The 15,861-nt window shown below is 46.1% G+C and overlaps 1 protein-coding gene across 1 annotated transcript in view; it reads right to left on the reverse strand.

Moving 5' to 3' along the window:
* LOC136588664 (fer-1-like protein 4) overlaps positions 1 to 15,861 on the reverse strand; it is a 123,755-nt gene that overhangs the window by 33,679 nt on the left and 74,215 nt on the right. The window contains exons 23-28 of the mRNA XM_066588059.1: positions 15,307 to 15,490; positions 14,060 to 14,184; positions 5,237 to 5,371; positions 2,989 to 3,189; positions 2,620 to 2,733; positions 5 to 166 (exon numbers count right to left, since the gene is read on the reverse strand). Of these exons, the coding sequence (XP_066444156.1) occupies positions 5 to 166; positions 2,620 to 2,733; positions 2,989 to 3,189; positions 5,237 to 5,371; positions 14,060 to 14,184; positions 15,307 to 15,490 (921 nt within the window). The remainder of the gene's footprint in view (positions 1 to 4; positions 167 to 2,619; positions 2,734 to 2,988; positions 3,190 to 5,236; positions 5,372 to 14,059; positions 14,185 to 15,306; positions 15,491 to 15,861) is intronic.

Genomic DNA, 15,861 nt, shown 5'->3' on the forward strand with positions numbered 1-15,861 from the left:
TCACCACGTTCACACATTTTGCAAGTTCAGTGAAATTGGGGAATTCTTTATAGCTCAATATAACTTCCGATTCCACTATTTTTCCGGCACATTCGATCCGCACCTGCGGCTGCTCAACTTCAAATAAGTTTATCCTCCGTAAGTCTCGCAGTCCCCAGAAAAGAACCTCAAAACATATATACATTATGCAAATATATTACAAACTTTAAAACCAAGTTTGTTAACATGCAGAACATTGACTTTGCCTTAAACTTGTCACCTGTGTGGAAAATGCAAATATGCATATAGTCCATAATCTAAATGTTTGCTTTCTTTGCCTCATTTGCTTTAGATGCTAAATTGCCCTTAGCTAGTATACTCGCTCATCTCTAGTCCTGATCCTTCTGATCCTGTGGATAGGTAATAAATGGTGATTTTGGAAATACCCCTTTAATCTAGAGAACTAAGGAAGACAGCTGCAGCTGCCTTTGTATTGATATGTGCACCAAGTGTGGGATTATGGCTACAATCACTGGATGCTCAGGCCATCTTGACCAGTAATGCCCCATCTACAATAACTGTTCTCATCCCTGTTGACACTACATACTATTAAAAGGCATAAGGAATGGCAGGGTGTTTTCTATTCTCTTCCATTTTTTTGCTATCTCCATATTTTAGGCTTAATAGTTGAGTTGGCCATTTTACAATCAAAAACACATTGCTCAGCACTTCTACACATTCAGTTTCTGAATAAAACTGCATAACTGGTATAATTACAAAAAGCATAAAAATGCAAGATTCTTATTTGCCCATCTGTCCGAAACCTTTAATTAGAATCCTACTTTCTCTGAACACATTAGGCTTCTGCCCAAAAAGAGGTGTCTGTTTAGTAGGTTCCCATCCGAATAAAGGTCACCTTCAAATGGCAGATGGGCTCACATGTTTTAATCAAAATTAAGCCTATTAGAGGTACACCAAAAGGTGATTACAAAATGGTATTATTCTCCTACAAGATTATTTCCGGGCACTACCAGAAACATGTTATAGAGGCTGTGAAGAATCAGGCACCCTCTTTCATATATTTTGGGAATGTCCACCTATCCTTTTCCTTTGGAAATTGGTGTTCTCGACAATTTTTAAAGTCACGAGCTTAAAGATCAAACCAAAACCGCAATTAGCATTATTGTTGTTGGGCTTGGAGGAGATTCCCCCACAGAGCAGGAAAATTGTAGCACACATCTTGCTTAGTGTTAAACTACTGATAGCAAAAAAGGTGGAAATCTCCAAATGTACCCTCAATACAAAGTTTAATTAATATGATTACAGAGCATTGTTCATACAAAAAACTGTATGCCCTGAGGCAAGACGGAATGCGAGATTTTGGAGAGACTTGGCAACCGTGGTCAAACTGTGTTAAAAAAGGAATACTCGGATAGAGAAAAAAAATAGGAAATAATAAAATCTAGCCTTATGCTAGGAATGGTCTGAAATACAAAAGGATGCCATTTCATAACTTGTGTCGAGTTCCTTGGGAATGTGTCTTGATTTTCTTCCAACCCCCCCCTTCACTTCCCTGCTCTCCCAACCCATCTCTTCTTTATCCTTTTAAGCTATGTTTAGCTTGTATTTGGGTTGTAGGAGAATAAGTTTGAATTATAGGTTTTGGTTTCAAATTACAGACTGTAAAACTTTGTACTGTGATGCATGACCTGTCATCTCAGTAAAAATTATTGGAAGTAAAATTTGCAGTAAGAACCTTGTATCTTTATACAGTTAATAAATAGGAAAGTTGTGCAATTTTATGCATATATTGAATCTATATGAGTGCTGAGTAGAGATAGGAGAACTTCCGAAAAGTATGGTTTAGCCGATTCGCTGAATTTTGGAAAAATGTTCAGTCCGAACCGAATTACTTTGAATTGAAAGGGAACTTCACCAATGCCCCATAAACAATGATGTGCTGTTAGTTGCTCCTTTCCTCCTATGGCTCAGCAGTTAGCACTGTTGCCTTGCAGTGCTGGGGTCTTAGATTCAAATCTGACCAAGGACAACATCTGCATGGAGTTTCTACGCTCTCCTTGTGTTTCTGTGGGTTTCTTCATAATAATAATCACCTTTTATTTATATCGTGCATACATTATTTAGGATAAGGAGAAAGAAGAAGCATGGTGGCTCAGTGGTTAGCACTATGTAATATGCATCTGCTATATGAATAAAGGTTATTACTATGAAACACAGGGAAAACATAAAATCTCCATGCAGAGGTTGTCAGATTTGAACCTAGAACCCCAGCATGGCAAAGCAATAGAGCTAACTGCTAAGCCATGGGAGAAAAGGGATCACCACCTGAGGTGAAGGTTTGCTACAAATCGAACTTTTACAGAACTTCAACTGGTTCGGCTCACTCAATGCTAGTGCTAAGGCTACATGTTTTTGCTTGTCCTATATTGTCGCAACCAGGGCTTACAGACATCATTTAATTTACTTGTAATGAAGCGCTGACTCAATTTATTTTTAGAGCATTCTTACAATCAACACAAAGTTGAAATAAATGAGAGATGAAGAAGATGTCCAAAATTCTTCTACATGTGGAATATAGTGTCTGCTCTATGGATTCATGGATAATAATGTAATATTTACCTCTATTCTGAATTCCTTAAGGACTGGACGAATTCCTGCTGGAATGATGTAACGCTCCATTGTTTCATCCATAAACTCAGGTTCTGTTGGTTTCACATACTCCGGTATTGCTGGCTACAGTGATTAAATGTACAGGAAAGAAAACTATTAAAAATTGTTACAGATTGTAATGGTTTAAATAAAGATAGCCTAAAGCTAAAGCAGCTAGGCTGAAGAAGTGCCAAATATATGACTGAGGAGTATGTTGTTTCGAATACTTTGGCACATCTTGGTGCATGATTTTGTGCCAAGAAACTGGCAAACAACATTAATAAAATGTTCGCATTTTACTCGACAAAGGCACACCCATACTCCAAGTATATGACTTACCTCTTTCATATATGTTCTGTTTTCCAGTTCTATAAGTTCAAAAGCAGCTATTAGCTCTCCAGCAGCCATGTTACCCTTAAAGATGTCAAAGAATTGCAATTGTGGTAGGGTATATTTAGGACCTTCTCCTTCAATATCTTCATCTTCTACCAGTGTTACAGTAGGAGTAGCGAAGGCACGACCCAAAAACTCAGGTGACCCCTACAATTTGTAGAAAAATTCTTATACAAATTTCATGTTATGAAAATCATCATTACTCATTATTCATTAGAAAACAAAGATTTCAAAGAACAAGATTATTGCATTAATTGTTTAAATAGTGTAGGGGTGCGCTACAGAGAATGGCCTGTAGGGGGCAGCAGACAGTCAGTCTGGTGCCTGAGACAAGAGGAAAAAAACCCACAGGTATGGTATGGAATGGAAGATGTATGTCACAGTGGTTGTTAGCTTCTGGGATGTAGATCGGTCCAATAATACTCCAGGCCAGTTCTTCCACCTGAACCAGCAAGCTATGTAAAGGGACAGGTGGAAGTAAGTAAGGAGGTGTGTGTGTCTGGGAGAACCAGACTTGTGTTGTGACCAGACTTCTGGTCAACCTGACTCCTGTTGCAAGCAGAGAGAGACGCTGTGACCAGGGGGAGAGACATTGTCCTGGTGGGACGCTTGGAGAACTCTGGCCCTGGGATTGAGGTCTGGAGACGCTACGGCATGGTGATGAGCTGCGCTTCTGGACTACTACAGGTCTGTGAAGGTGAACAGACTTGTTACTGTTTGGCAGCTGTGGACTTAATTGCTCCTCCTGGGGACTGTGGAGGATTATATTGAAAGGACTTTGCAAATGTTATCATTTTTCTGGAGACCCAGACGTTTCTGTTCCGCTAAAGTTTATGTGAATAAACTAACCAAGAAGTAAAAGTGACCCTTGGCGTACTCACTAACCCCCGTGTTGTTACAATAGTTAATTATTAGTTCTAAACCTATTACTTGGACCTAGAGGATGTCAGTCCTTCCACACTGAAAATTTAAAAAATGCAGCCTTCCACATCCATTGGGTTGAAGGCTATATACACCTTTTGGATGGTCTTGATTTCACTTAAATGCATGTATTTTCAGCTGACAATCATTTTTACAGTGGGGTTTAATTATGCTGCACCATTTGTCTTCTGCAGTTTCTACATATCACTGTGTATAGAAACTGCAGACCAATAAGAGATCAGTTTGTGTGCTGGACTGACACTTGGTATTCAGCCCGCATCTCTCCTCTCCTGCACATTTTTATAAGCTAACTTAAGAACAACGTTTATCTGTGCTGTGTCATAAACTAGCTACTGAAAAAGTGCAGGAGAGAAGAGATAAGGCTTCATGAGTCCAGCACACTAACAGATCTGTTACTGAGATTTAGACTACAGTGTTTAAATAAAGTGATATGTAGATGCCATGGCTCGATGGCCACGATAGGTCCATAGTATACCGTCCATGAGCCGGAAACAGACTGGCAGTACTAGGTCAGTCTGAGCTATGTTATGACATTTTGTGGTTGTACGTTTGTCATCTCCTTGTTTTCCCTTGTCATTGATTCAGGATTATTGGGAGTCGTATGTTAAAATTCCCCTAGGTGGTCTGTGTTTTCCTTGGCTGGCCAATCTATTTGAGAGGGGGTTTATATATTTCAACCCCTGCTCTCACTAAACGCTGATTATCTCATGTGATGAAGTTGGTCTAGTCCACATTTCCCTTGGAGTTGTCATCCTGATTCAGTTAAGCAGCTGGTGCATTATTTGTATATTTGAGTACTGTTATCACCGCTGATGCCTATAGTTGTTACCATCTGTTTTTTAGATTTTCCTGTTTCCATCTAGGGAAAGTGTAGGTGGCCCCTAGGTTCCAGCGTAGGGCTGTCCCTATCAGGGCGATTGCCCAACTTTAGGCAGGGTTTTTTTTCCTTTTCTGGCTGTTAGGGCTAGATTTCCACTTTTTCCCTGTTGTTTGTGTTTGGGTAGTGTTTTACGTGGGAGTTACAGGTGTTAATTTGTCCACTGTGAACATTGCCTTGTGTCCATTCTGGGGGTAAATACTAAGCATGGACGTAACAGTAAATGCTACAGAAGGCAAAAGTGAAACATTTTTAATGAAGTCCTACTGCAAAAATTGTCAGCCCAACATACACTCTTAAAGTGAAAAAAAAAATCTCCCCTTCCTCCCTAAAGTGTCTGAAGCTTTTAACTTTAATCCAGTACATTATACTTACAAATGTATCTTGGTCAAATATATTAATAATGATAACTGGAGGGTCATTCTTCAAGTCTTCCTTATTCCCATCCATCAGGAGATTGTCATAGAGTAACAATTCATTCCACATTGGGGCTAGAGTCTCATTAATCACCTAAGGAAGATTATTATATTAAAAAGAGTACAAAGAAATACAATGAAACTGATAAAGTGTATGGAGGATATTAATTATAGGGAAAGCATAAAATAATTACATTTATTTAGTCTTGAGAAGATATGTCTACAGGTCCCTTTACATGGGCCGAGAAACTCACGATTCTCGTTTGCCTGAATAGATGAGCTGGTAATTAGAGATGAGCGCTCATACTCGCTAAGGACAATTACTTGATCGAGCATTGTCCTTAGCGAGTACCTGCCAACTCGGAAGATAAGGTTCGGCTGCCGGCGTGAGTGAGAGGTGAGTTGTGGCAGTGAGCAGGGGGGAGCGGGGGAAGAGAGGGATAGAGAGATCTCCCCTCCGTTCCTCCCCGCTCTCCCCCGACGCTCCCCGCCCGCCGCCGGCAGCCGAACCGTTTCTTCCGAGCAGGCAGGTACTCGCTAAGGACAATGCTCGATCGAATAATTGCCCTTAGCGAGTATGCTCACTCATCTCTACTGGTAACATCAACACCAGCTTGTGCAGCCTGTTTAAACTGTACAATTCTAGTTGAGAATTGTGTAGTTCTTTTGCACTAGTCATGATGATTATGCCGGCTGAAAGTGAATGATGAGCAATAACCTCACGATTGACGCTCGGCATTCAGTCATTTACCTGCATTTAAACTGAACAATCAGCATTCAGTTTCGCTCATTTGAATGATTTCTAAATGATAATTGTTCTGTCTAAATGGGGCATAAGTTGGACATGATTAACCCGTATAAGCATATAAATGGCCCATACAAAAATATGGAGAAAAGTTCTTCCTTATGAAAGAAAAACTCTCAAAAGACATGGGGCACTTCCTCCATTTTCAGAAGAAAAGCTTCAATTTCTAGAGGCGATAAGGATTCTTTACTATAAGAACTGTGTATTTCTGGGATAGTCTATCTTAGGAACCAATCACAGTAGTAAAAGTTAATGGATTCAAAAAAGGCTTAGATGCTTTCTTAGAGAAAACAACATTAATGCTTACATAATTTGTAGAATAATTTTTTTAATGTTGATCCAGTCTCCTCACCACTTGGAATAAGGAGGCTGGTTAATTACCTTACATGGGATTAATAAGGGTAAAAACACACTTCTAAATTTTATCTAAGTCCTTTCTTCCACATCCTCTCCTGTCATTTGGTTGAATTTAATGGACATTATTTATATCTGTTTTAACCATTCCATGTAAATATGGAAGACAGAATTGAAATGGTCTATACTGCAATGCTGCGAAAAATTGAACAAGCTAAGTTTGTAGAGGATTTCTAGTTAAAAACAATTTTCTAAGCTAAGGAAGACCCAAGCTTCAGGAGTGAAAATTCTGCTTAGCAATCTAGACTAGTCTAGATCTAAGTTGCTGTCAATTGCTGCTTGAAGAGATAATTGTTAGGTAACATGCTGTAGACTAGAGATGAGCGAGTATACTCACTAAGGCACATTACTCGAGTGAGTAGTGCCTTAGCCGAGTATCTCCCCGCTCGTCTCTAAAAATTCGGAGGCCGGCGCGGGTGACAGGTGAGTTGCGGCGGGGAGCGGGGGGAAGCAGGCGAGGGAGAGGGAGATCTCCCCTCCGTTCCTCCTCACTCTCCCCCGCCGCTCCCCGCCCCCCACCGCCCCCCGAATCTTTAGGGAGGAGCGGGTAGATACTCGGCTAAGGCACTACTCACTCGAGCAATGTGCCTTAGCCAGTATACTCGCTCATCTCTAGTGTAGACCTTACATTACAAATCTGGACAGGTAATTAATAGAGATGAGCGAACGTGTTCGTCCGAGCTTGATATTCGTGCGAATATTAGGGTGTTCGGGATGTTCGTTATTCGTAACGAACACCATGCGGTATTCGGGTTACTTTCACTTCCTTCCCTGAGACGTTAGCGCGCATTTCTGGCCAATTGAAAGACAGGGAAGGCATTACAACTTCCCCCTGTGACGTTCAAGCCCTATACCACCCCCCTGCTGTGAGTGGCTGGGAAGATCAGATGTCACCCGAACATAAAAGTCGGCCCCTCCCACGGCTCGCCTCAGATGCCTTGTGAGTTAGATGAGGGACAGTGCTGCTGGTACCGGAGCTGCTGTAGGGAGAGAAATAGCAGTTAGTGTAGGCTTCAAGAACCCCAAAGGTCCTTATTAGGGCCAGTAATACCTGTGTGTTGGCTGCTGTTAGCAGTGCCTTTTTTTTTTTTTTCTCAAAATCGCCTCTGCAGAGCGTTGCACCCGGCATTAGGGACAGAAGTGTTGGATAGGCAGGGAGAGTGTTAGGAGTGAGTGTAGCCTTCAAGAACCTCAACGGTCCTTTCTAGGGCCATATTTAACCGTGTGCAGTACTGTCCAGGCTGCTGTTAGCTGTGCTGCATATTTTTTTTTTCTCAAAATCGCCTCTGCAGAGCATTGCACCCTCCATTGATACTACAGGGAAAGAATTGTGTAGGCAGGGCCACAACACAGTTATTATTCATTGAATATACGCAGTGGGTCCTTTTGGTGTAAAAAAAGGGAACCGAAATCTATTTGTCCTGCCTCTGTCCGTCCTAAGGGCTGTGGACACGTGTGAGCTGCGTGTACAACGTTAAAAAATCAGACGCACCCAGCTACAGTTTACTGCTGGCTTCGCCATTTGCTTTCCTTAATTGGGAAAAAAATACCTGCTCTGCCAGAGTTAATAACTCTGCTACCCTCAAGTTCTGTGACACATTAGCAGGGACACAGCACAGTTATTAAACTTAGATTATTCATTGAATATACGCAGTGGGTCCTTTTGGTGTAAAAAAAGGGAAAAAATTATATTTGGCCTGCAGTCTTGCGCCAATTTATTTCCTGCCTGTGAAATCAAATCACTGATAATACAGCATGCTGAGGGGTAGGGGTAGGCCTAGAGGACGTGGACGCGGCCGAGGACGCGGAGGGCCAAGTCAGGGTGTGGGCACAGGCCGAGCTCCTGATCCAGGTGTGTCGCAGCCGACTGCTGCGCGATTAGGAGAGAGGCACGTTTCTGGCGTCCCCACATTCATCGCCCAATTAATGGGTCCACGCGGGAGACGGTTATTAGAAAATGAGCAGTGTGAGCAGGTCCTGTCCTGGATGGCAGAAAGTGCTTCGAGCAACCTATCGTCCACCCGCAGTTCTGCGCCGTCCACTGCTGCAAATCCGAATCCTCTGTCTGCTGCTCCTCCTTCTTCCCAGCCTCCTCACTCCACTACAATGACACCTGCTCAGGAGCGGGAACACTCCCAGGAACTGTTCTCGGGCCCCTGCTTAGATTGGGCAGGAGTGGTTCCTCTCCCACCAGAGGAGTTTATCGTCACTGATGCCCAACCATTCGAAAGTTCCCGGGGTCCGGGGGAAGAGGCTGGGGACTTCCGCCAACTGTCTCAAGAACTTTCTGTGTGTGAGGAGGACGATGACGATGAGACACAGTTGTCTTGCAGTGAGGTAGTAGTAAGGGCAGTAAGTCCGAGGGAGCAGCGCACAGAGGATTCGGAGGAAGAGCAGCAGGACGATGAGGTGACTGACCCCACCTGGTGTGCAACGCCTACACAGGACAGGTCTTCAGAGGGGGAGGCACGGGCAGCAGCAGGGCAGGTTGCAAGAGGCAGTGCGGTGGCCAGGGGTAGAGGCAGGGCCAGACCGAATAATCCACCAACTGTTTCCCAAAGCGTACCCTCGCGCCATGCCACCCTGCAGAGGCCGAGGTGCTCTAAGGTCTGGCAGTTTTTCACAGAGACGCCTGACGACCGACGAACAGTGGTGTGCAACCTTTGTCGCGCAAAGCTCAGCCGGGAAGCCAACACCAACAGCCTCACCACCACCACCATGCGCAGACATATGATGGCCAAGCACCCCACAAGGTGGGACGAAGGCCGTTCACCACCTCCGGTTTGCACCCCTGCCTCTCCCCCTGTGCCCCAACCTGCCACTGAGATGCAACCCCCCTCTCAGGACACAGGCACTACCGTCTCCTGGCCTGCACCCACACCCTCACCTCCGCTGTCCTCGGCCCCATCCACCAGTGTAGTTCAGCGCACCGTCCAGCTGTCGCTTGCGCAACTGTTGGAGCGCAAGCGCAAGTACGCCGCCACGCACCCGCACGCTCAAACGTTAACCGTCCGCATAGCAAAATTCATCAGCCTTGAGATGCTGCCGTATAGGGTTGTGGAAACGGAGTCCTTCAAAAGTATCATGGAGGCGGCGGCCCCGCGCTACTCAGTTCCCAGTCGCCACTACTTTTCCCGATGTGCCGTCCCAGCCCTGCACGACCACGTCTCCCGCAACATTGTACGCGCCCTCACCAACGCGGTTACTGCCACGGTCCACTTAACAACGGACACGTGGACAAGCACAGGCGGGCAGGGCCACTACATCTCCCTGACGGCACATTGGGTGAATTTAGTGGAGGCTGGGACAGAGTCAGAGCCTGGGACCGCTCACGTCCTACCCACCCCCAGAATTGCGGGCCCCAGCTCGGTGGTGGTATCTGCGGAGGTGTATGCTTCCTCCACTAAAGCACCCTCCTCCTCCTCCTCCTCCGCAACCTCTGTCTCGCAATCAAGATGTGTTAGCAGCAGCATGTCGCCAGCAGTCGGTGTCGCGCGGTGTGGCAGCACAGCGGTGGGCAAGCGTCAGCAGGCCGTGCTGAAACTACTCAGCTTAGGAGATAAGAGGCACACGGCCCACGAACTGCTGCAGGGTCTGACACAGCAGACCGACCGCTGGCTTGCGCCGCTGAGCCTCCAACCGGGCATGGTCGTGTGTGACAACGGCCGTAACCTGGTGGCGGCTCTGCAGTTTGGCAGCCTCACGCACGTGCCATGCCTGGCCCACGTCTTTAATTTGGTGGTTCAGCGCTTTCTGAAAAGCTACCCACGCTTGTCAGACCTGCTCGTAAAGGCGCGCCGGATCTGCGCACATTTCCGCAAGTCCCACACGGACGCTGCCACCCTGCGCACCCTGCAACATCGCTTTAAGCTGCCAGTGCACCGACTGCTGTGCGACGTGCCCACACGGTGGAACTCTACGCTCCACATGTTGGCCAGGCTCTATGGACAGCGTAGAGCTATAGTCGAATTCCAACTCCAACATGGGCGGCGCAGTGGGAGTCAGCCTCCTCAATTCTTTTCAGAAGAGTGGGCCTGGTTGGCAGACATCTGCCATGTCCTTGGTAATTTTGAGGAGTCTACCCAGGTGGTGAGCGGCGATGCTGCAATCATTAGCGTCACCATTCCTCTGCTATGCATCTTGAGAAATTCCCTGCAAAGCATAAAGGCAGCTGCTTTGCGCTCGGAAACAGGGGCGGTGGAAGACAGTATGTCGCTGGATAGTCAGAGCACCCTCCTGTCTATTTCTCAGCGCGTAGAGGAGGAGGAGGAGGAGCATGAGGAGGATGAGGAGGAGGGGGAAGAGACAGCTTGGCCCGCTGCTGACGGTACACCGGCTGATTGCCTGTCATCCTTTCAGCGTGTATGGCCTGAGGAGGAGGAGGAGGATCCTGAAAGTGATCTTCCTAGTGAAGACAGCCATGTGTTGCGTACAGGTACCCTGGCACACATGGCTGACTTCATGTTAGGATGCCTTTCTCGTGACCCTCGCGTTGCACGCATTCTGGCCACAACGGATTACTGGGTGTACACACTGCTCGACCCACGCTATAAGGAGAACCTGCCCACTCTCATTCCCGAAGAGGAAAGGGGTTCGAGAGTGTTGCTATACCACAGGACCCTTGCGGACAAGCTGATGGTAAAATTCCCATCCGACAGCGCTAGTGGCAGAAGGCGCAGTACCGAGGGCAAGGTAGCAGGGGAGGTGCGGAGATCGAGCAGCATGTACATCCCAGGCAGTGCAACAGTCTTTAAGGGCCTGGACAGCTTTATGGCTCCCCACCAAGACTGTGTCACCGCTCCCCAGTCAAGGCTGAGTCGGCGGGAGCACTGTAAAAGGATGGTGAGGGAGTACGTAGCCGATCGCACGACCGTCCTCCGTGACGCCTCTGCCACCTACAACTACTGGGTGTCGAAGCTGGACACGTGGCCTGAACTCGCGCTGTATGCCCTGGAGGTGCTTGCTTGTCCTGCGGCTAGCGTCTTGTCGGAGAGGGTGTTTAGTGCGGCTGGGGGAATCATCACAGATAAGCATACCCGCCTGTCAACCGACAGTGCCGACAGGCTAACACTCATCAAGATGAACAAAGCCTGGATTTCCCCAGACTTCTCTTCTCCACCAGCGGACAGCAAGGATACATAAGCAATACGTAGGCTGCACCTGCGGATGGAAGCTACGTTCTCTCTCACCATCCAAAACGGGGACATTTCTGCTTCATCAATCTGTGTCTAATATTCCTCCTCCTCCTCCTGCTCCTCCTCCTGAAACCTCACGTAATCACGCTGAACGGGCAATTTTTCTTAGGGCCACAAGGCTCACTCATCTAATTTTTCGAAACAATTTTTATATGTTTCAATGCTCTTAAAAGCGTTGAAACTTTAACTTGAACCAATTTTTCGTTAAACTGGGCTGCCTCCAGGCCTAGTTACCACTTAAGCCACATTAACCAAAGCGATTAATGGGTTTCACCTGCCATCTTGGTTGGGCATGGCCAATGTTTACTGAGGTACATTAGTACTATTGGTACACCAATTTTTTGGGGCCCTCACCTACAGTGTAATCATAGCAATTTGTATGTTCTTCGCCTGCACTCATGGTACAGAAGTGTGTGTGGGGTTGGCCTACACTTTAGCTACATAAATGTAACTTGGGCCTTGGCTATACTAAGGCTACTGAAATGGAACTAAGACTGCGCTCCCGCTATACTGCTGCTTCGGAATTGTTACTGGGGCCTGTCTTGAGTGCTACTATTGCTGACATGGAACGAAGACTGTGCTCCCGCTATACTGCTGCTTCGGAATTGTTACTGGGGCCTGTCTTGAGTGCTACTATTGCTGACATGGAACGAAGACTGCGCTCCTCCTATAATGCTGCTAGTGATATGTTAGTGGGGCCTGTCCTAATGCTACGGCTGAAATGTGACGAATTATGGGCTCTGCCTATACCGCTGCTAATGGTATGTCTCTGGGGTGTGGAAACAGAGGCTTCCCAAAGACATGATGGCGGCGAGGCCATTTCCCACCAACGCGGTTACTGTTAAGGTGCATATAACCACGGACACGTGGAGAGGACACGTAGTGCCTCAAAAACATCCCCCTCCTCCTCCAACAGGGAAAACATTCTTGGCAAATGCCTTTGCATTGGTTCGTCTGGTAGCAGTCCAAGAATTTCACCTTTACCGACACTACAAGAGACCCCCCCACCATCCCCCCGCCACGGCCCACTTAATCCTGGCCACATTCCGAAAACCAACAAAATAAAACCGCGCTACTAGGTCCGCAGTCACCACCACATTACCACCAACGCGGTTACTGATAAGGTGCATATAACCACGGACACGTGGAGAGGACACGTAGTGCCTCAAAAACATCCCCCGCCACGGCCAACTTAATCCTGGCCACATTCCGAAAACCAACAAAATACAACCGCGCTACTAGGTCCGCAGTCACCACCACATTACCACCAACGCGGTTACTGTTAAGGTACATATTACCAGTCTGACTGGGGCATGCAGACACCTTGACAGAATGAATAGTGTGTGGCACATAGGTTCCCCATTGCTATGCCCACGTGTGCAGCTCCTGATGGCGGTGGCACAGGATTCTATTTCTCATTGCTTCTGTACAGCATTGTGGGCTATCGCCCCGCCCCTTTTAAAGAGGGTCGCTGCCTAGCCGTGCCAACCCTCTGCAGTGTGTGCCTGCGGTTCCTCCTCATGGCAGACGCACTTCTAAATAGACATGAGCGTGGTGTGGCATGAGGGCAGCTGAAGGCTGCGCAGGGACACTTTGGTGTGCGCTGTGGGGGGGAGGGGGGGCGGTTGGTCAGCATGTAACCCAGGAGAAGTGGCAGTGGAGTGTCATGCAGGCAGTGATTGTGCTTTGTTGGAGGTAGTGTGGTGCTTAGCAAAGGTATGCCATGCTAATGAGGGCTTTTCAGAAGTAAAAGTTTTTGGGAGGGGGGGGGGCCCACTCTTGCCGCTATTGTGGCTTAATAGTGGGACCTGTGAACTTGAGATGCAGCCCAACACGTAGCCCCTCGCCTGCCCTATCCGTTGCTGTGTCGTTCCCATCACTTTGTTGAATTGCCCAGATTTTCACACATGAAAACCTTAGCGAGCATTGGCGAAATACAAAAATGCTCTGGTCGCCCATTGACTTCAATGGGGTTCATTATTCGAAACGAACCCTCGAACATCGCGGGAAGTTCGTTTCGAATAACGAACACCCGAGCATTTTGGTGTTCGCTCATCTCTAGTAATTAACTGAGCTGGATTTTATGAATTGTCAATATTATTCCTAATACACTTCTCCTTAGTCATAACATGGGGTAGGTATCTCTACATACATATATCAGCTTGATTTTCAGTCTGAAGAAAGTAAAAAGTTAGTGTGGCCATCATGGTCCAGGCTACGCCTTTCATTCCAGTCAGGTAAGGAAATTGAGGCATACACACACATTCCCCTTTTCAATTACAAATTTCAATTTTGCACTTTACTTTCTGTTTTTTTTCATTAATTTTGATGATGTTTCCACTGACCATAGCACATTATTCATTCTTACCTGAGTAGTCTGACAAAAGTTTCCAAATATGACTCTAGCAAATGGATCAGACAAACCATTGTCATCAGCAGGAAGAATGCCACGAGCCTGGTATATGTGAGCTCGTAGCTGGAAATACCGGTAATCTGGAACATGAAAACTGTTTTATTATGATTTGGCTACTTTGGCACCTACTGAGCACTATACGATGAAAACAATAGCTGTAAGAACTGGAGACTGATGTGTTGAAGTGAATTAACAAATGCATTTTGTAAATCTGTTGCATTTGCTTGACAGCTATGGGATTTTTTCTTGGAAGAATTGACATACATAGTATTTGATGCTTCACAAGACAACTAATGACTTAATTTTAATGCACATGACACTGGTAAAGTTTCATGCAGCAGGTGTGGACCCATTGTACCACTGACCGATTTGACTTTGGACTACTACTGAGGGCTGCATTTAGGGGTCCCTTGGTTTTCACCCTTTAACCCCCTTTTCAGGGATCTGGTCTTAGCTGTAGAAGCTCCTAGGCCATTACCCCAAGAGTAGTCTTAGTGCAGTGGCAGCTGACACGGACAGATCAGAGGCACCATAGTGAGGTACTGAAGGGATAGGCAGAGACATAGTCGATAACATAGGAAGGTCGGGACAGCCATGGTTCATACAAAATGGAGAGACAGCAGAGGGTCAGGGCAAGTGGCAATGAGGCAAAATGTTGTCAATGAATAAGTCGAGGTCAAGATAGGAGAAGTCAGGAAAGCTGAGTAAACGGGCACAGGTCGAACCAGGAATCAAACAGCATCCTTGGAGAACCTAACAAAGCCTATTGCTTAGGCACCCTCCAATGAAGGGTGGGTGCTATAAATAACTAGGAAAGCAACCAGATTGGTTGTGAATGAAAAAGCTGGGTGAACTCAATGACCTGTTAGGAGGCATACGGAGCACACACATGCAGACTTATGGGCAGAACTGACAGCAGGGTGGAGAGAGAGGCATCTGTTGAGTAAGGAGGACAGGAAATGCCGACAGCCCTGACCATGAGAGGGGAGATATGGCACTGCCTTCCTTGGCCAGTGGCCATAATAGAAAAGGTTACCAAAAGCAAAATTAAATAAACCCTCATAAGCATGCGACAGTTGACCTATCCTGCCAAAATCAATGTGCTTAGGTGACTTTTCCATAATATTTATGGAGATATTTAGTCTAGTGCACCTTACTTTCTATCTCACGGGGATGCAATTATACTAAATTGATTCACTTACCATCCCTCCGAAGCAGGACTGGTGGACTGGGGGTGGGAGATTCCATAAGTTGCCCATTTCTTTCATAGAGGAGCTTGTAATCATCTGGTAGATCTGCGGTGCTGTTTTTTGAATACTTGGTCACACCAAGCCACAGATAGATTTCAGCTTTTGCAAAGATTTCACCATTGTATGATCCTGGGATCTAAGAATAATTAAGGTAAATCCTTGTAAAGGAAGAAGCAGATGGCAGATCCCAATGGATGAAAATCTATTCAAAAAGTGGCTTGATGCGGTAACCGGCGGTGCTCAGCCGAACTAGAAAAGCAGACAAACCTCATGCAGAAGAATGAAAGTGCAGCATTCACCGAAACTCCTTAAAAATGCATCAATTTCTTTATTTTCACATAGAAGCAAGAATACATAGAAGGACATGGTGCAACAGACTATTTCACCGTGCCGTTCCATGTGTTCCTGCTTCTATATGTAATAAATTGTTGTATTGTTATAGAGTTTCGGTGAGTGCCGCCCTTTTTATTGTTCTACATGATAATTAAAGTAAATGTTCACTTCCTG

This window comes from Eleutherodactylus coqui, chromosome 13 (genome assembly GCF_035609145.1).
Source record: "Eleutherodactylus coqui strain aEleCoq1 chromosome 13, aEleCoq1.hap1, whole genome shotgun sequence".
Taxonomy (NCBI): domain Eukaryota; kingdom Metazoa; phylum Chordata; class Amphibia; order Anura; family Eleutherodactylidae; genus Eleutherodactylus; species Eleutherodactylus coqui.